The 27847-nt window shown below is 38.0% G+C and overlaps 1 protein-coding gene across 1 annotated transcript in view; it reads right to left on the reverse strand.

The window, feature by feature from the left end:
* Nucleotides 1-8848: 8848 nt before the first annotated feature.
* LOC128988801 (neuropeptide SIFamide receptor-like) overlaps nucleotides 8849-27847 on the reverse strand; it is a 58475-nt gene continuing 39476 nt past the window's right edge. Inside the window, exons 2-3 of the mRNA XM_054410456.1 lie at nucleotides 25894-25993; nucleotides 8849-13893 (exon numbers count right to left, since the gene is read on the reverse strand). Coding sequence (XP_054266431.1) covers nucleotides 13122-13893; nucleotides 25894-25993 — 872 coding nt within the window. The 3' untranslated portion in view covers nucleotides 8849-13121. The remainder of the gene's footprint in view (nucleotides 13894-25893; nucleotides 25994-27847) is intronic.

The following is a 27847-nucleotide window of genomic DNA, read 5'->3' on the forward strand; positions in this document are numbered from 1 at the left end:
ATTTATTTCTGATACGTTTATTCCTTACGGTTTATAAATGCACCTCTTTATAGGCTTAAATGTGAGCAATACCAAATGTAAATAGGTGCAATGTGCACTATTGTGCTACCATTTGAAAACATAAATGGATTCCCTTTTTTTATTTATTCGTAAAATAGCCTTAAAGCTACGTACCTTTTAACTGTTTTCTATACAGGTTGAGCAACCCTGTGCCACTATTGGTATTTCAGAAATATATTGAAAGGAATACTTCCTCTATTTCCTTATGACATTGAAAAATATGGGTCAAAATCGGCTACGTGCCCACAACTCTATTTTTTACAATTACACTTCTATAACTTATTAAAACCTTTTATAGGTAATAAATGATGAAAAATACAATAAGTTATTTAGAAAATGTTTTGATCACACGCTATACATAAATTTGACACTGTTCTAACCCAACCCAACCAAACTTCTCGAACAGCTTAAAATTAGTTTTTTGAGTAAGTTATAGAACCAATGACAATGTCTACCAGACAAATAAGATAAGACCGACTACAGTGCCCTCGTAAATACCTGGAAATGATTCCATTCTACTAAAAAAAGTACTCTGTCATTGAAAAACTACGCTTTGTACACTTTAATATTCATATTAACAAGATTTGGGGTTGTGGGCACGTAACGGATTTTGACAAAAATATGAATCCAACTTTTTGAAAAATGGCGGCTAACTTTGAAATTTCTTTTGATTCACTCTGTATTTTAGGATATTTTTTAATTAGGGTGTATTTTAAAGACTTAGGGATGTATTTTACTCTTAGCATTTCATCTCCAAACTTACGTTTTAGCAGCTACAGAATGAAGAATGTTGAGAATGAAGCCAATTTTCCCAATATGTAACTCCCTATAGATCCTAAAGTTTTAGAGCAAAATATGAAATAATTCACGGTGTTAAATTGCATTTATATTCTAAATCCATCATCATATACTAAGTGTTCTTAAGAAATTTTAAATTACCCACCATATTGGAAAATTGTGGCCATTTTTTGAAGTTGGTCTTAAACATATTTTTCTATTTCATAAGTAAATAGTTTAAGTTCTCAATTATAAGATACTGTATTTTAAAATCACACAGTTCCTCAGATATCAATGATGGCACAGTTAAGCTGTCACCCAACTATGCCCCAATACCTACATCGGCCTACAACTGTACGTCTTTTATGAAGATAATTATGAGTTTTAAAACTTCAGCTAACGTTATATTTCAGACGGATATGTCGACCAATTCAAATGACGAAAAAACACAATTTGATATAATCAATAAAAATATGTATTTTACAAATTAGAATGTAAAATCCTCTAGAACACAGTCCTTTATTTAAAATATATATTTTGAGATGCAAGGCAAAAATTTTTCTTTAAAAGTGTAATTGCTATGGAAGTAATGAATAGCCTGCTGTTGGTTGAAAGATCTGGTTGTAATATATCATTGTAATAAGGTAGGGTATAAGGTCAAGTGGTCCTCAGAGTTGGGGCGCAAAGACTCCCCCTCTCAACCCCCCTGTACCCCTAACTTCTCTCGCATAACATTATCTCTCCCTTTATATTCAATACGTTACACTATATATTTCCATTAGTAGTTAGGGTAGATAAACAAGCCCATAGTCTAAATATTATAATATAATCATTATACTTCTGTTGCTTAAATATTATGTTTGATTTAAATAAATACATTATTTATTTAGGTGAGTCAGTGGCTCAGTTGGTAGCGTCACTGACTTCGGGCCCAAGGCAGCGATGTCGTGGTTTCGGATCCTGGTCACTGACGTAATAGTAGTTTACCCAACGATTTTGAATGATAGTGATAATGACACGAGTAGAACATTTGAAATACCTTGGCGAGTGCCTGAAAAACTTCTACGAGTGTTGCTAACACTATTTACGTGAGTTGTGTACACTACTTTACAGTGTTTTAATTATTAATAATCACTAATCTAGATAATAAGCTTCCACGGTCACTGTAGATTGTCAAATCTTAGTCTTCGGGTGTTGACCGCGTCGTTGAATAAGTTAAAACTAGAGGCCGACGTTTCGGATGCGTAGCAGCTATCCATCTTCGGGGCGAACTACTATTTAACTCACTACTATTCAACTACTGAGTTGAATAGTAGTTCGCCCCGAAGATGGATAGCTGCTACGCATCCGAAACGTCGGCCTCTAGTTTAACTTATTCAACGACGCGGTCAACACCCGAAGACCAAGATTTGACAATTAATAATCACTACTCATTTTCAAAATTCCTCGTTTAAAAAAATACTAGTAAGTTAAACATTTTGATAAATTTTTAATTTTTCGGTCTGGATTTATGTGGACATTGTAGGAATAAAAAAAAAACTAACGTTAATGTTTTAATATAATTTTAGCATATTTTTACCACAGCAGAATCACAAAAAATAACCAACCTTACATTTTGATAGTATAAAATTAGTTTTTAACTTATTAACAGTAAGAACCAACCCTTCAGGTTCAACACAATAAGGAATATTGCTTTGTAAAAAGGCAAGTCTTAGAGTCCAATTAGGGGTATTAATTTTTTATAAATTTCCTTAATAGTTTATAGATTGTCGAGTTATAATAATTGCTTAAGCGTGTTTGTACAGCAAGAGCGAAGGCGGCCCCCGTTAAGCCGCTTCTCATAAAACATTCACACCCTTAGCCGGGGCGGGTTTATGAGTAAAGGGCTTTAGGGCTCAGGTGTTGCTAGCGTGAATGGAAGCAAGTTCTCAACTAGGGAGATTATCACGGGCAAACGCTTCAAAAACAAGGTAAAAAGGTCACATTAGATTTATATACATATAAAATTAAAATTTTACAGGAATATGAACGTATTTCGAATACTTAGATACACCAGCTGCTAGTTTTTAAAAGATTTTTTTTTAGATACACCAGATCGAACTTTTTTAAACGTCATTATAATATAATGTGATATGAATAGGGTTTTGCCTGTAATCACCATCAGTCCCATTGTGGACAGTATGGTTCACATTGATATTTGGAACTTGAATATCACTTCAATCATATAATTTATGATCAGAATCATATTATAGTTTGGCTTATTTTGTTTGAAAAGTCAGCCATAGATATTCAGGCTCAATCCCCAATAAACAAACGTATGTGATATTGCCGTGAACGTTGGTCCAACGCCTTAAGCTGTAAATTCACTTATTTAATTAAAAGCCCCAAAAAAATTGATAGGAATCTGGGGTGAAAAAATACGATGAATATTAGTTTTAAACTTCTGAATGTCATATTTGCTGCTAGGTTACTGAGACAGCCATTCAAGGCATCCAAAGTGCAGATCAGAATATTATTAGAACGCTAATTAATGATAAGATCGTAATAAATCTCCCTTGCACTCAGAACTGTGTGAAAACTAATCTTTATGCTCAACTCAGGTACGAGTTAAGATATAGAGTCGTTTATAATCAATCAGAAAACATAATTTAAAATAAGGCTGGTCTGATAATGGTAAAAAGGTGGTCACGTACAGTAAAGATTATGACGACAAGGTCATACATTTAATTGGGTCTAATAACAAGTAAATTAAAGATCTAACCTCACAGTTACTCAAAGAAATCAATGGCTGCCTGGATAAAACAATGGAAACATTTTAAATAAAAAAAAAAATGTAAACGATAAAACCCTACGTACCCAGCTTATGGAGCCTGCCTAAAGTATACATAGATAATATACATAATACATAGGTACCCATACGACCCAGTTAACTAAATTTCAGCTCCAGTATATAAAACTGCCAAAACCTTGACAAATTTATCAGAAACAACATCAATCTCAATCTCAGCCCTGTAACTTAGCAGCGAATAGGAACGACGAAAGGTGAAAATTAATATTCAATGTCATTTGAAGTTCCAGGAGCAGTAAATGAGCACTCGTTGAGAACAATATTCTCTATACTAAAACTTAGAACTTGAAAAGTTCATACAAAACATATTTTTTCTACATTTATCAAACATTCCGATGTAAAAATGTGGATATGAGAAATGCCCAACTGACATAATTAACCTTTATGTACAGCAGAGAAGTTAAACTTATAGTTTAAAACCTGCAGTTCATTTGAAATTTGTTTTGGGTCCAACCTCGGAATGAATTTATCAATAACTAATCTTGCTTTTAATCTACAATATTCATTTATTAGTATATGTTTTATCAGGTAATAAAGTAATACTAGTATTGCTTCCACATTGTGGAATTATCATACATAATTGTATGTAAATATTTTTATAATGGCCGTTATACCACCGCATAAGTCATATTGGAAACAAATTGAAAACGATTGACTGACGATGCCCCCCTCCCCCCCCCCCCCCTAGGAACGTCAGCTGTGCGGAACCGTTCTGTTGCTTTATTGATCGTGGATAAACGCACTAACTCGCCCCGGCTCTATTCTTGTTTATTTTGATTGGTTTTTAACTTCCCATTCAGACTGGCATGTGAGTCAAGTGTTTAAATAATTGAAAATTATTTATATATTTTTATTTTTAACTGCAAAGGATTATTTTGATAATCACTACAATGTTTGGGGAATATGTAGATCAATATTTAGGGAGAAACGTCACCTCTTATATCTTAAAGCAAATTCAACTTTTTGAGTTTTTATTATTTGATGGAAATGTATAATTTGTATTATTTATGGCGTAGAAGTTTGGAAATCTTATAATTAACGCATATTATTTTTTAATGGTTTCCAAATACGGAAGTATAAAATGCTTCCAAAAATATTACATATGTATACTTTTTAAGATAAATGTTGTATTTTCGTCTAAATTGAAGACGAATCGATAATTAAGTAAGCTGTGATAATGTTTGGGATTCACACCAAGTTTAAATGTTTAATTACCAAATAGTTTTAGAGACAAGTAAGGAACGAGACATTTTATATTATTATTTTCACCTAGTTAGATAATGAAAGCAGTTGAGGTACAAAAGATTTTTCATTAAATATATTATTTACAAAAGTAGGCCTGTTTAAGTAAAAACAGTTTAGATTGTCACCACATATTTAAAAGGAAATATACATGGTGGCTGACAAGTAACTTACACCCCCTCTTAACGTTTTAACTATTTGTGATATTTCAAATCGGTTTGAGGCAACCTTATTAGTTATGAGGGGTGAACTTTGAAATAATGATGGCTAATTTTGAAAATGTTGGGGTAGTGGGTAGCTCAAAATTTTTAAAAGTTAAGTAAAGTCGAGTTTGGTATCATTTTACAGGTCTTGACAAAACTAAACAATTAGAATAAAAAATAGAAATCGGACAACTAATAACAAAATGATAGCTAAAAATTATTAAAACAATGGTTATTAAAAGTAGTTTTTAATTCCAATTTTGTTATAAGTGGTCCGATTTCTATTTTCTTGATGATAATTGTTTAGTTTAGGCAATACCTGTAAAATGATACCAAACTAAACTATACTTGCCGTTTGAAAATTTGGAGCACTGATTTGAAATGTTGCCGATTGATACTGGGTAGTAAGGGTAGGGAGTCGCTCAAAATTAATTTTGCCCTTAAGAGGTCTAAGGGCGAAATTTTCAAAATAAACCATAATTATTTTAGCCTCTCATTTCTGAGACGGTTGCCGCAAACCGATTTCAAATATCTCAAAAGGTTAAAAAGTTGAGGGGAGTGCAAGTTACTTTTCAGCCACCATGTATAATTTAAAATAGTAAGTCTATTTAGACAGATGCATAGATCGACTAAAAAATTATGCCACCTCAAACTTTTATACCTTTATTTTTTAATGTGTATGACCATAATTTTGTTTAAACCCCTATACCGCACTCAATTTATCTCATGTTATCATGTGGAAAGTTTATGATAAATATTCTGATTTATGTGAATACTGCAAATGCAGTATTTATAGTTTTTTTAATAGTCTTTGTTTGATATGCGATTGAATGATGCTCTTTGAAATATTTGAAATTAAAATGACGATAAATGAAACAACTCACTGTTAGGTAAACAAACAATGTATCGAATTAAAAAAAAACTTTTTACAAAAATTAGTAATACACATTAACATGTTTTTAGTTACATACAGTACACAAGGTACTAGAGGGGGAAATTTGTGTACAGACCAAAGGAGAAATTTTAAGAGCATTTAACAGTGTTCTACGTTTGTTGTTTTATTCTTTGATTATCTTAATCGTTTTGTTGCGTACTGATTTATAGAATTTCAAAAATGTGATCTTATGGATATAAGAAAAGGTAAAAAACACATCAAAGTGTTTTCTCGTACATTTACCGCAACACATGGATTTTAGTGTTCGTCAACAATCCTACAAAATAACACTATTGACATAATTGACTTGCACTAATTAATAATCAATTGATTATTTACCTTTAATTTCTGGGTGGTGAAAAAGTTAAAATCCGTTGGATGGATCCAAAGAAAATAGTTTATTATTACTCCTTTTCTACCTGTTAGCAAAGGTTTTTAAGTATCTCATCTACAGTTTTTCTTAAATTGTTGTTCCTTAATAACACAGTACTTTATTGAGTGGGAATAGTTTATAGTATATCAGAGTCTGTGAAAAATCAGTTTACCAGATTCGGGAATAGAGCTTTCAGTATTACGTTGTGTGTTAGTTAGGCCTAATAATAAAATATTGAACAATAGATTATAGCTTCATATTCCTCATTATGGAAATAAAACATTTGAAGATATAGCCTCTGGATCGTTATTGAACATAATTAAATCTAAGGCTTACCTTACGATCCAATTTATATAATTAATATTTATATTACCAAAGGAAAATAAAACAACGCTCTAATATTAATACAACTTTATTGCCCAAAAATTACCATCAGACCAATTTCGAAAGTAACTAAGAGTTTAACAATCCCAAACATTGAGCAGGAAATCCTTCTGGTCGAATCAACACCTCGTGCGCTACTTACAGTCTTGTAGTTAACTTATCATTAATATTAACATTTTTACATTTTACAACAATTAATAGCATCTAATAAACAAGAATGTTGATACAATATAGGCTGCTTTTTTAAAATAGAGCAGTAATATTAGGTTTCGTTTTATTATTTACACGATTATTATTTCACAGAAGTTTTGTTTTACAATAAATACTATAACTATTTTAATGAGTCATTTTCAAGGAATTTAAAAACTGTTGTAAGATTATTTCCTATTTTTCTACTATACTCGACATATTTAGTTTAATTGCATAGTGGGATGTGTTTATACATGTATAAGTGTGAATTTAGTACACTTGAGTTCCTTACCGTAGTGTAATAAACTAATGATGAAGTTTTATAATGTTTATTTATTTTTTAGCTTTCTTTCTATAAAATATTTATATAAATTTTTATTTACATTTATACCTATATAATTTTAAAATCATATCATTAATGCACAGTTTAATTAGTCATATTATTGCGCAAAATTAGAAATGCAATTACAAAATTAGCATCATATTTGATTAAATTATTGTATGTTACTATTTAACAGACAATTATTCATTGTGTTAACAGTTTTTTTTTACTTAAAGTTTTATAAATAAGGTTTTAGTTTCCAAAATAATAATAAGTAGGTATATATTTCTTTGGATAGTAACAAACTGTTGTAGTTTGCTTGTTTATGGGTTTTGTTGTATTATATTTGCAAATTTATTTATTTTATACTGAGCTAATACTGTAATATTTTTAATACAAACATACATTACTACTCTCCCTGTAGCAGAAAACCTAGGATTTTGTTCAACCTAACAGATTTAATTGATAAACCCATCTGGCAAATTAAAATTTGCTTAGTCTGCAGGTTTGCTGGCGTGGGGGCATTTGCCTTTTCAACATTTCTTAACAAGTGCTACAACAAACGTATCGATTCTTAACATGAAACCAGACAAACCAGAACAATATTACAAAAAAACCCAGAACCAGAACAATAGTTTATGTTGTTTATATGATAATGATCATGTAATAGAAAATACTAAGAAATTAAAACAGTAATTATTAGTATCCACCTAATAAAGAGAATACAGAATTTTGTATAACCTAATAAAACTATGTGAAATTACTAAACTGTCATAATACATGAATCCTGGATGTTTTACAAAACACAAAGTTTGAAATATTTTTCCATCATACAAACATTATTTATTAATTTTGTATATAGTACACTAATCTTTAAGCATGCTTTCCATATCACAGTGAAAATTTACATTCTGCAAATGTTATTTAAATTTTTGTTTTCTGCATTCATTATTTAATTTTGCATTAGAATTGAATGAATATTGTTAACATCGAGTGTTTTGGAAAATTTTATGTATTAAAATTTTGAATCATGCACCTAAAGTAATAAAGTAAGATAAATAGTAGTTAGTTGATAGTTGGAATATTAAATTAAATTATACAGCGTGTCAATTAAATAAGATATACCAAGTTTACCAGTTTAATTACATTAAAAATAATGTTCAAAATTTAATAACTCCACCACAAATTTATTCAATCTTTATTAAGTACTCTTGCTTTGTTAATGTTTAAAAAAGATTTTCTGGTACTATGATGATAGGTATGTTTAATACCGGGAATACATCAAAACAACGTATGACACATAAATACCGAAAGAATTTTGCAAGAAAAATTTGACTGTACCAAACGTAGTTCAGGTGTTTAAATATACATATAAGTATATATTATGTAATTCTTACCCTATAATCTTATACGTAATAATTTGAGGTTTACTAAAATTATATACAAATTTTCTAATCAATAACTGATCATTAATAATTTTAGTAGTATCAGTCTATAATAATATACCATTACCTGAAGAGGAAAAGTAAACGTGTTTTACATCAACTTCGAAATATAAGTAACTACTTTATTCCTGGATTGTTATAATAGTTTACTTTTTAATTTTCTTATTGCTTTTATGCTACTAATAATGTAGAACAACTGCTTGGTAACCCACCGCATTGGAATGTTATTTTACCGTTTAATCAGACCAAAAATGTTGCATATTTTATTGGTGTTAGAATTAACGGGAACATCGTTATTCACAAACAAATGGTATTTAAATCATTGTGCGTAAATATCTGTTTTTCTTAGTTTTACTTTACAAACTGGAGCTTCTCTGCTACTTAAACCTCCCTTTTTATAAGAGTATAACAGCTTTCTTTAGAATAAATGGACATTTAGTAAAAATATTTAATCATTAAACTAATTCATCGGAGACATATTTTAACAATGCAGCGTTCCATATTGATTCCTTAGGAGTGCATGCTGAACAGTATTCAACCACTGACTTTATTACTGTAATCCACCATCTCAAAAATCCTGCTTTCCAAAAATCTTGAAACTAAACCAACACCCTTCGCTGTAAATATTTATTCGAAAATTATTGTGTATTACATATAAAACATACCCAACACTTGCCATTGAACGAGTAACAGCATGTATGAGATATTTAATATAGATTTCAATAATCATTAACTTAATACACAGGTTACATTCAGCCTATATTAAAACAATATCATATCACAGTAATGATGATTTTAGCAGATTACGTCATATGACAACAATGTTCTTGCTACTTTGAAATGAATAGTCCATAACTGGGGTTATATACAACGATAACATCCAACAGGTACTAAAACATTTTCCATTCTACAAGAAGCTAGGTTAAGTATTTGGGGACATAAGCAATCATTTCTAAACTGTGGTGTAAACTGCTGCTAATCTGGTTTTACTTGTAGTTCTATGTCATACTACGTTTTTAAGATCTTTATCACTTTTTTGGTCAACTTCAATGTAAAACCTATGATTTTACTTGCTTGATAGTTTTCCATAACGTTTTTATGTGAAAAACTCTCAGACAGTGTCAGTTGGATATGAAAAATTATTTCTTATATAATACAATGTAAAAATATGTTTTTTTCTTACATTTTGAAACTTGTTATTGTAAATTTAATATGTAATATAGCAGATTATCTTGACTCAATAAGTTCATTATATTAAATATGTTATGACGTGCTATTTTGCGTTTCTATTAATCAGTGATAAAGATCTGCGTTAAAATAAGACTCGCATCGTCATGACATCTCATAACAGCGACTTTTCGTTGTTACAGAATCTTGCATAGCTAATCAAGCGCAATATTGTGTAACAATTAATAACTTGTAACGTTACTTTTCTACACACTGGTATTGGAACGGTTATAGAACGAGGAGCCAAGGCGAGGAGGAGACAAAGTAATACCCAGGAAACACAAGAAGATAGGAAGTAGACAGGAAACAGCTGGGATGGAGACGGTAAATGTGGCGAGTTAATATTTCGCTAAGTCTACAAACTACAGGTAATGAAGCTTTCGAATTTGACCTCTAACCACTAAGCTGTGCTCATAATTACACATGACATGTTTACCCTGTGTTCCGTTGGTAGGGCTTACACTAAATGATACATTTAATACATTCATTTTATCTACTATTTACAAATGTACAAAACGTTTGCTACATGAGTTTCATAGAAAAACGTTTCTATTGACATAACTTAACAAGCATCACCTTTATATTTTTTAAATCTTGCCCCAAGCTTTTCTCATAGCTCAACCCACGGGTATTGCCTATATTTATTTGTTTATATATTTCAAATTCAATACTCGTTCAAATTAGTAAAGTGGCTATTTTTGACTGGTACCATAGACTACTCTAATACAAGGCCGCGGCGTTGGTTTGTGGGGACTTCACGTCACCGGCCTATACCATGGTCATAACAGTAATGACAAACATGCAAACGCAAACATTACGCTTATGGCGCTCCATTACAAATTAGTACAACAGCCGGAGCTGCGGTGTTGCCACTTCTGTCTCGCCCCAGCCTCCTCCTTATATTGGTTCAAATATTGAGATAGTTAATGTAAAACGATGTTCAGAACTCGTATTTCCATTTTTTCGCTCCATAGATAAAGACATTCAAACTTACTTCTGACCAACCATTTAAAGGTTAGCACTCGATACAAAATACCTTAGATAATAAAAATCAGGAGAAAGGCTGGTTATGTTACAAAAGTCAACTTTATTACTAATCTGCATCGTTACAACGAATTGGATTCTCAATTTGGTTGGTTGAATTTAATCTAACTTATTGAAATTGGGGGCTAGCCAACTGTTGCGTTCAAAAGGAATAAATTATCTGCCACGAGACGATAGTCGATGGTGGAAAACATTTTAAAAGAATTCAAAATTTATTGATGACATAGTTTGTTGGATTTTGATTGAGTATTTTGGTTAAGATTCAATAGTGTTAGTAAACTGTTTATATTTTTAATCTTCACTCAATAAATTGACTCCTGAGGATAAGGGAGAAGTTATACGAAACTTTAGTTTTAAAACCAAGGTTTAGTTCTAGTTAAAAATCATTAATTCTGCAATATTTTTATTGTAAATTACTTACATTGAGAGTTATCCGATGGATTTGTTGAAATTCATTCGATGAGGTTCATTAACCTTAAATTTGTTAGGTAGTTTTGTCATTGTAAAATATTGTGGGTTACCGTATTTTATTTATGCGTGCTGCGATTTAATTGGTAAAACCCTTATAGTAACCACTTGATTTAATTATATATTTAATTGAACACGTTGTTTTCTATCCCCTGGATAAAATTGGTCAGTTAATTTATTCTCCATATATATGTAATCGGGATCAAATCATCACCAAATGAGAATTTAGTAGTATCGGACTTTTGTATTCACCTAGCCATATAACCCAGCCGTTCTCATTTAAGATTTAGCCACTACCAACGGCTAGAAATGGAAAAATTTAAATTTTAATGACCTTAGGCAAGAAACATTCGTTTAATATATAGTCTAACACTGTACAGGTAATTTACATTATCATTATACCTCTCATGAGAAGCTGTCCTTACAAAAAATATATTCAATCTACAGGCCTCTTCGAGAAATCACATGCCTTTCATTCAGTAGTACAAGTTATGAAGCATTCAAATTCAGGATTCAAGCTATCCTGGGCTGAGCACATATCACGGTACACGGTGTTTACGTCTAAATATTTATTGATTACATTACTAAAACCAAATTTACCAAATACACGTTTATGCACAAGCACGGTAATACAGCGTTTCAACGGTGTGAAGCAAATCAGAGTTTTACACAGGGGTTTACGCTTGGACGTACAAACTCTAAGGGACATGTTCCACATAAACGTATTCTGTAAAAACAATTGCAAAACCTTAAGTGACGATTACAACGGACAGATTCGAAGACATCAAACCGCAACTGATCTGTCACAGCCAAACAACAGCCAAACGTGTCGGGTGAAACTGAACGAGGGCTGAAAACATACTTGCACTTATCTACTAGGTTAAGTTTAGTGTCAATGCGTCTAAAAATGTATCAAAACGTGACAAAAGCCCTGCCTCGTCGTGGACCCGCCACTACTCCGGGCCTCTAACAGTTTAAAGCTGTGTATTACCAAGTCGCAATGTCCACAAAATTTTAAAAAAATAACATTATTTATTTATATATCGTATTAGTGCTGAGTCAGCTTCGGAAGGATCAACCGAAAGATAGAAAAATACGCGATATGAAGGGTATAGTGAAACTATCGAAACCTTACGAAACCTCGCGATGACGCGTATTCGATATATCCCGATGTTCTCCGTAGTGAATATACTAATCATATAAATATATAATCTATGTTTCGTGAGGAGTAAGTGAGGAAATACGGATATCACTTACACATACGTATGTGCGGTAAATACTCGACCGAACATTCAAAACGCACGAAACAATCGGAAATGATAGAAGCCACAGAAACATGGCGACCACAAGTTCAACAGCGAGTACGCCTAACATCAAAATGTAAATAAGGTTTAGTAAAAATATGCTCACTATATTAACAAGTTCTTAACAAGCGTCGTTTCGACATCGGGCTCGACGAACGTGCCGAGGCACGTGTCTAAATGTCGAGCCGTCTACATCTGACTACCTTCCGACCAACCTCCAAGACTCCGGAGACGACTCCGGTGTAGACTGCCTCAGCAGAACTAAGTAAATCCAGCCACGGCGTGGTGTCCCCCGGGGTGTTTAGACGCCCGTGTTGTTGGATATGTAGGACACGTTGCTGTCTTGGTGGACCGGTGGCGCTCGACGAGTCGACGAGTTGTTGTTGGTGACGTAGTAAGAAGACTTCCTCATACTGGCTGAGGACGAGTTGGCCATGGCTACAGCGTCGTAGTAACGCAGTGTGCTGCAGCATCGTCGACTCTTGAGTATCGCTGTGAATCCCCTGCGATACTTGTTGTTGAAGAAGGCGTACAAGATTGGGTTGATGCACGAGTTAGAAGCCCCCAGCCACTGAGCGACGGGGGTGATGACAATCAGCGCGTCCTCCTCCCAGGCGGTGATCTCACCTCCGAGCTTGATCCTTGCGAAGATTACGTACAACGGGAGCCAGGAGAGTACGAACAAGATGACGACTGCGACCAGCATCTTAACCACCTTCACCTTGGACTTCTGCTGCATCCGCTCCATCTGGGCGTCCTTGGTGTCGCTCGGGATGTGCCGCTTGCACACACGCACCCAGATCAAGATGTAACACATGGAGATGAGGATCAGTGGCAGGATGTAGCAGAAGAGTAGATTGCAGACGAGGAAGTACAGAGATCCGTCCAGGTAGTCGGGCCAAACTTCTATACACAGTTGGATGTCGGGGCGATCGCCGAAGATGACGACGAGGTCGAAGAATAATGCCCAAGGAATGGTGGTGGTGACCGCAATCAACCAGATGACGAGGATCATGATTCTGGCACGTCGGGTGGTGATTTGACACTTCATTGGCCACCAGATCGCGAGAAACCTGTAACATCACACAATTAATTAACTCTCAGAAGCATCAATAGTTAATAATGACTCAATTAATTGTTGTAGAGGCTTTAAGTGGACATTGTCACAAAGGCATTCTGGACCTTATGGTAAGAGCCCCGTCAACTCGGTACTTACACTATTTTCAATACCAGACGTTTTGCTCATGCTAAGATGAAGTGGCATGTCTCAGCTTTGAAACTGTCTCATATCTTAGCATTGCCGAAACGTCTGTTATTGAAAATAGTGTAAGGACCAAGTTGACACTATTGTAACTGGAAGACCAGGAATGTAGCAATAACAAAATTATATTTTTGGGCTGAAGCAAATGAGTTGGTTCAATGCCATTAACATAACACAAAATTCAAGGTCTATGCCATTGCGACGTATTCCATTGCACCAATACACAGAATTGAACGACAATAGTCATATTTCAACCGAGGCGTTAACATTGGCAGCCGGGTTAGTTGTCTGCGATCTGGAACTTTTCCAGCTGATGGGACAATGCAGGCTATGAGCATTACAAGGCACATTTCTCAACTTGGTGTTTCCTAAGCGAAAAATTGATTTTACGGTGTTTATTCTGTAAGAACTTATTAAGGGATTACATACTGTGTAAGGCAAATAAATTGATAATAAAAATAACCATTCGGAATCTCTTATAACCGGCCGATCACGCCAAGTAAAAATTTGCGTAAATACCTGCCAATTTGAACCGAAAGTTGGATTTCATTTATAGATGATCAGTGTTTGCCCGATTTTAAATAGCTTAAACTGCAAGGAGTATGTTTTTAAATCTAAGCTTATGGACCTCTGAAATTTAACTCTTCTCGTAAACACAATAAACTATACACATAACTAAAATCTAATTGGATAATGTACGATTTTTGAAACAAAACTATACCACTCATTTGACCTAAAATGCTTGAAAATGCATAATTATGTAAAATTATCACACTATCACAAATTTACCTAACGAAATAACGGTAACTTTAAGTTATGAGTCATCGAAAAATCTAGAACTAACTGAATTAATTAATAAGTATCTATTCTATATATAATTCAGTTTTAATAATCTTTGTACAACTAAATCTAGAGTTCTACTGGACCGATTTTATTAATTAATGGGTCGTAGGAAAGCTTAAGTCGTGTAGATTTGCAAATAATTATGAAAGATTGTTTTTGTTATGATTTATGGTGAAAAATAAAAAAAAAGTGTTTTCTATAAGAAATAAATTGAAAACGGTGTTTTTCACACTTTTTATTTGGGTGCGACTTTTAGCTGCCATTTTTGAATATTTCCAAGAAGTGCATGGTATCAATTTGTAGGAAATCTTATCCTTTTTCAGAATATCACCTTTCACTTTGGTCGATTTCCTCACCATTTAAAAGTTATTTGCAAAAAAGCTAAGCAACCTCCGAATTTATAGTAATGAGAAAATATTGAGCTTGGGATGTTTTTGTTAAACTTTGTACAACTAAATCTAGAATTCTACTGGACCGATTTTGTTAACTAATGGGTTATTAGAAAGCCTAACTCATGTAGATTTGCAAATAATTATAAAATTGTGATTTTATTAAATATTTGTGGGGAAAAAGTAAAAATAACAAAAATACATTTAAAACTGCTTATTTCAAATTTCTGTTTTCAAGATTCTATTTGTAGCCAGCTTTTGGCTGCCTTTATTAAGATAAATATATTATCTTATATAATATATTAAACCTTAAAAATATATTAATTTTTGCATTTCTGATGGATTCAAGGAATGCATAGTAGTTTAAAAGATATTGGCAATAAACTAAGTGATCTCCAAATTTATGGTGGCGAGAAAATACTGAATTAGATATATTTTAGTTAAACTTTGTACAACTAAATCTAGACTTCTACCGGACCGATTTTGTTACTTAATGGGTCGTTGGAAAGCCTAATTTGTGTAGATTTGCAAAAATTATGAAAGTTTGATTTTATTAGATATTCGAGGTGAAAAAAAATAAAAAATAATACATTTAAAACTCCTTTTTTCCAAGTATATATTTCCAATTTTATATTTGTAGCCAACTGTAATATATTTATATAAGTAATATAACAGTTTTTACTATTTAATAATTTACAAGGCTATGTTGGCAATATTTAAATATGTACGTTGAACTGTAACCGTTTGTATTTCCCACTACCAGTTAATAATATTTGAATAAACGAATGCTATTGGACGATCGGGTCACGCCACTTCCCCAACCCATGAGTCCATGTTAACCGACACCTCTACACCTCAGTTATAGCCAGCTTCCATCCTGAGTAACTCCGGCCCGTTCGGTCGTTAGCAGTTTTACAGTGTTAAACCGTAGTGCTTATTAACTTCCCGATTCCCGTAGTGTAAGACGTCAGGGTGACGTAGTGACTTAGTTACAGTGTATAAGGATAGCACCGTGTCAACGAAGGTACGTCAGGGTGACGACACTTCAGTGGCGACGAGGACAATTGGAGCAGTTTTTAACGTTCGGGAGTGAAGCGTCGGTCTACGTCCGGTAATGTACGCGTGGTGTAAATGGCTTGTTTTAGCGCCATAAACAGATTTTCGTTAGTTTGTGTGGGGAAGGAATGAACATAGAGAAGCTATTTAGTGAAGGATTTAAGTTCGGACATAAAATGGCGGGAATTATAGGAAGTGTCGGGGAGTTCGACCAACACGAGGAAACGTGGGACTCGTATATTGAACGTTTCGAACTATTTTTAAGTTGTAATGAGGTCAGTGAAACGAAAAAGGTTAGTACGTTACTCACAGTAGTTGGTGTAAAGACGTTTAAGCTTTTGCGAGATTTGTGTACACCGGACAAACCGTCTACGAAATCGTACGCTGAATTAGTAAAATTAATTAAAGACCATTTGTACCCGACCCCATCTTTCATTGCGGAACGATATAGATTCAGCTTGAGAAATCAGTTAGAAAACGAGAGTGTTTCCCAGTATATCGCGCAATTAAAGCATTTGTCGACACATTGCGAATTTGGCGCGAATTTAAATGACTATCTACGAGATCGCCTGGTTAGCGGCATCAGAAGTGATTCAATGAAGCAGAGACTTTTATCGGAATCAAATTTAACATTCGAGAAGGCAGTGCAGATGACGTCACAGTTTGAGATGGCGGAGAAGAGCGCGGCGTCACTTTCGGCGGGAAGCAGCGATGGTCACGGCGGGAGGATCCAACGCATGGCGGCGGCATCAGCTTCAGCTTCACCACGCCCATCAGGTCAGCAACCCCGCCCACGAGGTTCAGCGCATCACAACACCGGAAGAGGTAGACAACAGCAACAGCCAACATCGTCTGCAGCGGCGTCGGCGTCAACGTCAAATGATAGAGTGCAGTGGCAGTGTTTTTGTTGTGGTGACTTCGGTCACATCGGCAGGAATTGCCGTTTTAAAGGTTCGACATGTCACAAGTGCGGTAAGAAAAATCATTTAGCAAAAGTGTGTCGATCTCAGCAAAACAGTAAGTCACAGTTTCAGTTCCGTAGTAATAAGAGTGATTTTAGATATAATAGAAATAAGCAGCATAACTATGTAGATGAGGTATCTGATGATGTAAGCGTAAATGATGATATTGAGGAGAGTATAGGTAATCTGTTTGAAATTAGTGAAGGGTCCAGTAAAATAACTAAGGTTGATCCTTTCAAAGCAGAGGTTATTCTTGAGAACAAATCAGTAACTTTTGAAGTTGACACGGGTGCTTCGGTAACTGTAGTAAGCGAGGCTTATTACAAAGATAATTTGAGTGCTTTGAAATTGTTTCCTACTGACATAAGGTTAAGCTCCTACACTAATGTGCCAATTTACCCTGTGGGTAAGCTAGAGGTAAATTTTCAGTTCAGAGATAAAAGTAGGACCTTAAACTTGTACGTAATTAAGAACGGAGCTCATCCCCTTATGGGACGAGACTGGATAAGGGAGTTAGGAGTAGAAATTTCTTTCAAAAATGTTGAGGAATTATTTGTTGCTAAAACTGAATCAAAGAGTAAACATGACAGTTTAGTTAAGGAACTAGTAAATGAGTTTCCGGAAGTTTTTTCAGATCGATTGGAACAGTGCAATTGTAAGCCCGTAAGGCTGGTTGTAAAAGAAAATGCCATTCCCAAATATCATCGACCCAGATCACTACCCTACACCCTTAAGGCTAAGGTAGAAAAAGAACTAGAACGTTTGGTGGAGTCCGATATTGTAGTCCCAGTTTGCAGTTCAGAGTATGGATCGCCTATTGTGCCAGTTCCTAAAAAGGATGGTAGCATTAGGATTTGTGGGGATTTTAGGCATGTTAACGCACAATTAGAAATTGATAGGTACCCCATTCCTAGGGTCGAAGATTTGTTTACAGAACTACAAAAAGGGGAATTTTTCAGTAAGATCGATCTAAGTCAAGCCTATATGCAGTTAAGATTAGATGAGTCATCACAAAAGCTGTGTACAATCAGTACACACAAGGGGTTGTTTGCGTACAAAAGATTGCCTTATGGCATAGCATCAGCAGTAGGTATCTTTCAAAGAGTCATCGAACAAGCTTTGCAAGGGTTGCAAGGTGTGAAATGTTTTTTGGACGATATAATTGTATCAGGGCCTAATGACGAAGTACATTTAAATAGACTAAGGGAAGTTTGTTCACGCCTCAAGGCTGTAGATTTCACAGTGAAACAAGATAAGTGTAAATTTTTTGCATCAAAATTGGAGTTTTTGGGGTTTACTATAGACAAACATGGGCTTCACACCTCGCAAGCCAAGATAAAAGCGATTGTCGATGCCCCTGTACCGAGAAATGTGACAGAAGTAAAATCATTTGTGGGTCTAGTCAACTATTACTCTAAGTTTGTCCCTAATATTGCGGGTGTTTTGAGACCTTTGTATGACCTTTTGAAGAAAGATGTAGAATTTGGTTTTGATGACGAGTGTATTAAATCGTTTAAGAAAGTTAAAGAGCTATTGTGTACGGCTCCTGTGCTAGCACACTATGACCCCCAAGCACCAGTAATACTCACAGTAGATGCAAGTAACTATGGTCTAGGTTGTATTCTTAGTATAATAGACAAAGATGGTACTGAAAAACCAGTAAGTTTTGCATCACGTACATTGAACCAAGCAGAGCAAAACTATTCACAAATTGATAAGGAGGCATTAGCTGTAGTTTATGGTGTTAAGAAATTCCACCAGTATTTGTACGGGAAGCATTTTACCCTTAAGAGTGACCACAAACCCCTTATTAGTATTTTTGGACCTAAGAAAGGCTTGCCTGTGTTCGCAGCCAGTAGATTACAGAGATACGCCCTGTTCCTGTCAGGGTATGATTTTGACATAAAATATGTTAGGTCAGACAACAATAGCGCCGATGCGTTGTCTAGGTTACCGCTTAAAGTGTCCCCAGCAGACGAGGAACCCGAATTGTTGTGGTTAGGTACTTATTTACACTTTGTTAAAGAGAGCTCAGTACCAGTGACATGTGATCAAATTAGAGTAGAAACACAAAAAGACCCGTTATTACGGAGAGTGTTAGGCTATGTAATGTTTGGGTGGCCAAATTTTGTCCCTAAAGAGGAATTTGAATTGTTCCCATTTTATCAGAGGAGGGAGGAACTAGCTGTCGAGCAAGGTGTTTTGATGTGGGGGTACAAGGTAATTGTTCCTAGTAGTTTGAGAAGTTATGTTTTGAATGAACTTCATGCGTCTCATCTGGGCATAACTAAAATGAAGTCTGTTGCGCGTTCTTATTTTTGGTATCCAAGTCTAGACAAAGACATAGAGAACCTTGCTAACAGCTGTTCGTCCTGTCTTCTTGAAAGACCAAATCCTAGTAAAGCAGAATTGCATCACTGGCATTACCCGAGTAGACCATGGGCTAGGTTACATGTAGATCACTTAGGCCCATTCAAGGGAAAGTTGTATCTGATAGTAGTTGACGCACATTCAAAGTGGCTGGAAGTTTTCGAAACTAGTTCGACTTCAGCCAATCACACTATAAATCACCTTCGTGATTTGTTTGCACGGTTTGGTTTGCCAGAGTCAATCCATAGTGACAACGGTCCTCCATTTAGTTCAATGGAGTTTGCCTCATTCTTGAAACATAACGGTATCAAGCACACAACATCGGCTCCGTACCATGCTCAAAGTAACGGACAGGCCGAGAACTCGGTTAAGTATGCTAAGTCAAAGTTAAAATGTGCATTTAGGGAAAATGTAAATACTTCTGTAGCCTTAAGTAGAATTCTTTTTTGACTATCGCAATTCTGTGCACATGACCACTAATGAGACACCTGCTATGTTAATGTTTAACAGACCTTTGAGAACCCGATTAGACCTACTCAGACCTAATTTGTCTGAGACTGTAAATAAACAACAACAAGCTCAAAAGATGTATGCTAGGGGTAGTAAGACTCGATATCTGTTTGAAAACCAAAATGTATTGATTAGAGATTATAGATCTAAGGATAAGTGGATTGAAGGATGTGTGGTTAGGCAGATAAGTCCAACTATGTATATAGTTAAGTTAAGTTCGGGTGTTACGTGGAAAAGACACATTGATCAGCTGATAGCTATCGACAGTGGCCCAGTGTTGACATCAGATGCAGACAACAGGCCCACGGCAACTACAGTCATCGCGCGCCCAGCTGTTCAGAGTACACCAGCTGAGCGTGACGTCAGTCCTATGACGCGCGAGCTTCCGGGACATAGTACGCGCTCGTCCCTCTCTCCCACCACTCCGCGGCGCTCTATGGGTCCACAAACAGCTGATCGCAACTCACCACCAGCTGTACACCGGCTTCCGGACTCAGCGGAGAAGACGTCGTCGGGCTCCTCGAAACCCGGACAACCGCGGCAGAGCTTCCGGCCCGAGACCCCGAACACCCATCCCTCCTGTGGAGCGGTCCGCCGCCCCGGCTGAGACCCCGAACCCTCGAGTGAGGCGAACTCCCCGCCCTCGCCTGGAAGTCCCTCCTCGCCAGCCCAGCGGCCCTGCCCGGCAGCCCAGCAGCCCAGCCCCGCAGCCCAGCAGCCCAGCCCCGCAGCCCAGCAGCCCTGCCCCGCAGCCCAGCCGCCCTGCCCAGCCTATCGAGCCGGCCTCAACCCCGGCCCAGTCGTCCAAGAGCCCGTCGCAGCAGTCTGAGCTGGCTCAACTCATCTCCACGCTGAGGAGCATGTTGGTCGTCGTCGAGCGACTTGTTGACCAGTTGACCCAACATCATGCGTAGACTTCGCATCCTCACGTGGAACGCCGACGGGCTTGCCGACAGACGCCATGAGCTGACACAACTCCTCACTGACATGGACGTTGACGTTGCCCTCATCCAGGAGACGCATCTGCGCGGTGGGGACAGGTTCAACGTCCGAAACTACTACACTCACCGGACAGACAGGCCTCTGCAACAACGTGCCAGTGGTGGCTCGGCGATACTGGTTCATCGTCGGGTCACCCACAGACCGATCGTCAGGAACCTCCCGCCTGGCATCGAGGTGACGACCATCGCCCTCCAGCACGACGGTGCAGAGCTGGAAATCTCCTCTGCCTACAACCCCCCAGGGAGACGCCTTGATCCCGGACTCCTGGACTTGCTGCTGCCCCCCGACACCCCGGCGCTTCTGGCAGGCGACCTCAATGCCAAACACCTGGACTGGGGTTGCAGGAGAGGAAACTTCACTGGAGCTGCTCTCAGGCGCTACCTCACCGCCCACCCTCACATCAACGTGGTTGCCCCGGCCGACCCCACACACTACTCCCGTGCTGGACACCCGCCCGACATCCTGGACATCGGACTGGCTGGCTCGTTCGATGGCCCGATTGAAGTCTTCGTCGTCTCCGACCTCTCTTCTGACCACGTCCCGGTGATCTTCGATCTGCCGCAGGGAGGAGTCCCCGACCGCCCTCCGGTCCGCAGGAAGAGGGTGAACTGGGCGAAGTTCGCCAACCTCCTGGCCAACGCCCCTCAGCCGCCTCCCCCGCCACCTGCGACCACGGAGGAGCTCGACCAGCAAGTCCTGGGCCTGACAACGCTGCTGCAGGACACTGTGGTTGCCGCCAGCTCTGACGTTGACCCGAGGGCCCCCCCGCCACTTCCCCAGGGGCTGCGGGAGGAGATCGCCCTGCGACGTCGCCTGAGGAGGGCGTACCAACAGTCCCGCTGCCCTCGAGCGAAGGCGGACTTCAACCGGCAGGCTAGGAGGTGCTCCCGGCTGCTGGCTGAGCATCGGTCCCAGGAGTGGGAGGACTTCGTCGAGGGCCAGGCAGACACCAATGACGGCATCTGGAAGATCGCCAAGGCTCTGCGCGGCACGAAGACCCACAACAGGCCGCTGCATGGGGGACGCGGGCTCGTCTACTCGCCCGAAGACCGTGCAGAGACCTTCGCAGACTCGCTAGAAGACCAATTTTCCCCACACCCAGACATCTACGACGAGGACTTCTGCGAGGTTGTGGACGACTTCGTAGAGACCTACGAGCCGGACTCCGACGACGAGGACATCCCCCACGTGACCGTCAGCGAGGTGAAGGGCCACATCGCTCGACTCCGTCCGAAGAAGGCCCCAGGACCGGACTCCCTCGGGACTCCAGCACTGAAGAACCTGCCGGCTTGGGTGATTGTCGTGATCACCTGCCTCTTCAACTCCTGCGTGAGGCTGGCCCACTTCCCTGACACCTGGAAGTTGGCGAACGTCATCCTCATCCCCAAGCCCGGCAAGGACCACATCTTCCCCGAGAACCACAGGCCGATCTCCCTCCTGCCTGTGCTCTCCAAGATGCTGGAGCGGATCATCCTGGCGAGATTCCCCGAGGAGTTCTTCTCTTCGATCAGGACTGAGCAGTACGGCTTCAGGCGGGGCCACTCCACCACCCTCCAGCTGCGGCGGGTCCTCAACACCATCGCTGGAGCGATGGAACGGAAGCACCACTCGACCTCAGTCCTGATCGACGTGAGCAAAGCCTTCGACCGGGTCTGGCACGAGGGGCTTCTCTACAAGCTGGCGTCCTCCCCTCTACCCGGCTCGATCTACAGGATCATCAAGAGCTACCTGACCGCTCGCCGCTTCAGGGTCTCCGTTGGACGGGCGACCTCCACACCACGGCCGGTCTCTTCGGGTGTGCCACAGGGGTCGGTTCTCGGGCCGATACTCTACCTGTGGTACACCAATGACATACCCCTGGCGCCAAGAGTGCAGCTATCGCTCTACGCAGATGATGCGCTCTTCACTGCCACCTCCGCCAACCTGAGGATGTCCAGGGTGTATGTCCAGCGACAGCTGGACCTGTTGCTGCCGTGGCTGACGAAGTGGCGAGTCAAAGTCAACGCTGACAAGAGTGAGGCCATCTCCTTCACGAGGTCGAGGAGGCAGGACGATGGTCAACACCTCCACCTAGACGGGGCCGACATCCCATGGAAGCGCCGGGTGAAGTACCTCGGCGTCCTGCTGGATCAGCGACTCACCCTGACTCCCCACGTCGAGAGGGTCTGCGACCTCGCCAGGAAAGGTCTTGGCGCCATCCGCCCGCTGCTCAGGTCACGGAAGTTGTCAACGGCTGCAAGAGTCCGACTCTACACGGCCCTGCTTCGGCCTGTCCTCACGTACGCAGCCCCTGCATGGTACCACCTCACCTGCAGAACCGCTAGACGGAGGCTGCTCGTCGTCCAGAGCAAGGCTCTTCGGCAGGCGACAGATTCACCCTGGTACGTGAGGAACTCCGTCATCAGGGACTCCACAGCAGTGACAACTCTCCGAGACTTCGTCGACGGCCTTCGAGCGAGACTTGAAGAGACGGCGGATGACTCTCCGTGGGAACACATCAGGGACCTGGTCGCTGAGGATGTTCCCCAGCTTCGCCCCCGGATCGACGACTAACTCCCAGAACGACGTTGACGTCTACAGGTAGCTGAGCTACCAGGGCTTGGACCCACAGCAGACGAGAAGTATATGCTCCTAGCGAGCAGGAGCTTCCCAAGACGTGGCGCTAGTCGCCACAGCCATATACACCTGGACCTGGAGCTGTACACCGTACACCTGTACAACACCGTACGTCCACTACACCACAGAGACGTTATCCCATGAGAGCTAGGAAACCAGTCGAGAGAATAGATTTATAATTAGTTTGTTTTGTTGTCATATAACGGTTGTTGTGTTTGTGTGTTGATAGATTGTTTTATTTATGTATTTGTTTGTCAGCGTTTATATTCTATCTGTTTACTGATACTGAAATTGAAAAATAATTATTGGTCACATTTTATGGTCAGATTTAAAGGGGAGGAATGTAATATATTTATATAAGTAATATAACAGTTTTTACTATTTAATAATTTACAAGGCTATGTTGGCAATATTTAAATATGTACGTTGAACTGTAACCGTTTGTATTTCCCACTACCAGTTAATAATATTTGAATAAACGAATGCTATTGGACGATCGGGTCACGCCACTTCCCCAACCCATGAGTCCATGTTAACCGACACCTCTACACCTCAGTTATAGCCAGCTTCCATCCTGAGTAACTCCGGCCCGTTCGGTCGTTAGCAGTTTTACAGTGTTAAACCGTAGTGCTTATTAACTTCCCGATTCCCGTAGTGTAAGACGTCAGGGTGACGTAGTGACTTAGTTACAGTGTATAAGGATAGCACCGTGTCAACGAAGGTACGTCAGGGTGACGACACTTCACCAACTTTAGGCTTCTTTTATTGAGTATTTTCAAGAAATACATAAGTAATTTGTAGGAAATTTTATTCTCTTTCAGAATATCACCTTCCACTTTGGTTGATTTCCTCGCCATTTCAAAGTTATTTGCAAAAACGTTAAGCAACCTCCAAATTTATAGTAGTGAGAAAATACTGAATTAAAGATGTTGTTGTTAAACTTTGTACAATTAATCAAATTAAATCTTTGTACAGTTCTACTGAACCGATTTTATTAATATAGGTCATTGGATAGCCTAATTTGTGAAAATTTTCAAATAATTATGAAAGTACTGTTGAGGTTGCAAGCAAGATCGTTTGGCTATAAATCCATGATAAATCACTCCATTTTTTGAACAATTTGTGTTGGTCGTGATTTAGCTGAGTGCTTTAATGAAATGGAAGCTGGTATTTTAATGAAGGTTCTTAAGTCAAAACAATAGAATACCGTAATTAGAATTAAGTAAATATATCTAAAAATAAATTCCATATCCAAGATATAATCAAATTTGTATTTTCTGATTGAGCGATACAGTATCTTGAATTTAACTGATTAAAACTATCAATATCTCAAGTGAAAGCATTTGTAGTATTTTAATACCAAGACATATAAAATAACTTAAATAAAAATAGAGTTACGTATCATTGATTGCAGATAGGTACTAAAACGATTGTTATTATTGTTAATTTGTGATTCAGCAGTGTGCTTTAGGTAGTCCAATCTTTATAATCGATAGCTCAAATGAAAGCTGGTATTTCACTTAAGGTTTTTAGACCAAAATGTATAATGCAATTAGAACTGCTGGAATACATCTTTAATTGAAGTAAAAAAAAAATTCTTTCGTCATTAGATAAATTAATAATGATGCTTGATGACAAATATGTGCTTGCATAGCTTTATTTTAAGACCAAAAATATGAAAATTTGACGGGTAGAAGATCTAGCCCGACTCGGAAAAGAAAAACCAATTATAATTATATATGGCAATAATTGGTTTACCGGTATGCATAATCCAATCATACGAAACATGTGTTAATAATACAACAGCTTATTGTTATATTGTTATCTAATTAATTTTTCTTTGATTAAATATTGTTGTTAACAATCTGCATTTGTGTTTTTAGTGTGTTCCTTATATTAAGTGTGTGATTCTAAAGTTATGTGCTTAAACTGTACAATTAATATTAGTGAGTAAAGTAGTGTATGGATTTCATAACCATTATTTTACTAGAGACCGTTGTATTTAACCACAACGGGCACTGTTGCTAGTACTAGAATAAGTGATAACATGAATAATAATAATACCTGTCAACGGAGACTGCGATGAGACTGTAGACTGAAGCAGCAACTGACACACCCTGTACGTATGGCACTGTCTTGCACATCCACCATCCAAGGACCCAAGCTGAGAACAAAACAAATGCGTTTTAACTTATTTTCGTTAACATTAGCTTTTATGCAGCATTTTCACATCCTAGGACGCTACGCTCTAGCCCAGGGCAGTTTTCATCTTCAGACTAGGTTAAGTGAGTCAAGGTATTAAATAAGAGGTATTAAATATTAACGTAGATACTATCGATTGGTAATTGGCTGGATTTAATCCCAAGACTTCGGGGACCAAAGTGCTACGCTTTATCACTAGAAAACCTCTATCCCCAAACCACAATAAAAACACAATACTTAGCTCAGACATTTCTATCAAGATTTGTTCTAGACTCATGATTTTTAGATTAAGTAATGAAATATTTGGGGCTTTTTAAGAAGGGAACCGCGACTAAAAATTGTTTCCTCGCTAATGAAAATCGTGTAAATAAGGTTAGATTAGACCACCTTATTCATTAATGGTATTATTATTGGTAAGAGTGAATTTTAGTCGCAGCCACGTCCACCACAGCTTATTGAGCATGATTAAATGAAAGGGTCACAGGTTAGGCTCGTCCCCTTACGAAATGTACATGAAGCCTTCCAGTTTTCTATGCGTATACACATTGACTATTTATCATTTAAATTACCTTCATCTTCAAAGGGCAAAGTTGAATTGGGGTGGCCCTCTTCTTGAAAACCCCCGAAAAATATTTCCTGCATGGACTTCATAATTCGTAAAAATGACAGTAAAAATGTCATGCTTGAAAATTTCCAAACCGGAGTTTAGAGTAACTTTTTTAAAAAGTTAAGACTTTTTCTATAAAACCATTACACGTTTTGAAAGCATAAACAAATCTGCGAGCAAAAGAATGTGTGACTTAATTAACAAGGGAACCCTCATTGCTGTTTCTGTTAGAATTATTGTACAAATTTACGAGCCTTTAAACTTTGTCAGGACATGGAAATATTTTGGGAATGAGAAGCCTTCAGGGGCATAGCTGACATGCCGGGTCTGTTGTGAACCACGTGTGCGAGGAATGTAGCTGTTTGCTTCGACAGAGCGTCCTTACATACTTTCCCTGCATTACGTTGAGAAAACTAAAATGTCTAAGAGTTTCAAATATAATTTGCAAGCAGATTTCACAGGACATCAAATCATGCTTACCTGTCACAGTATATGACGTGAATCTGCCGTTTTAATGTTTACAGTATAAAACATTAATGTGTTTTATACAGGGTGGCTGAAAAGTAACTTACCCCCCCCCCCCCACCTTAACGTTTCAACCATTAGAGATATTTGAAATCTTCTTAGCTATGAGAGGCTACAATAATTATGGTCAGTTTTGAAAATTTTGCTCTTAGGGGTGTGGGGGTAGGGGGTAGCTCAAAATTTTCAAATGACAAGTATAGTTGAATTTTACAGGTCTTGACAAAACATAAAAATTGACATAAAGAAACCCAAAATCGGCACTCTAATAACAAACTCCCTAATATAAAGAGTTTTCAAGTCCAAATATCCATGAGGGTGGCTGAAAATTAACTTGCAACCCCTTTAACTTTTTGACTATTTGAGATATTTGAAATTGGTTTGCGGCAACTTGTTTGAATATGAAGGGCTACAATAATTATAGTCAGTTTTGAAAATTTCGCCCTTAGGGTTAGTGGGGGTATTGGATAGCTCAAGATTTTCATATAGCATGTATAGTCGAGTTTGGTATAATTTTACAGGTATTGACGAAACATAACAATTAACATAAAGAAAATAGAAATCAGACCATTAATAACAAAATAGCAGCTAAAAATGATTAAGACAATGGTTATTAAAAGTAATTTTGAACTGTGATTTTACCTATTAAATATCATAGTTAATCTCATCGCTTACCCATAATAAAGG

The sequence above is a fragment of the Macrosteles quadrilineatus genome, unplaced genomic scaffold (assembly GCF_028750875.1).
Source record: "Macrosteles quadrilineatus isolate MER2022 unplaced genomic scaffold, UCM_ALF_1.0 Scaffold_3__2_contigs__length_128488019, whole genome shotgun sequence".
NCBI lineage: Eukaryota > Metazoa > Arthropoda > Insecta > Hemiptera > Cicadellidae > Macrosteles > Macrosteles quadrilineatus.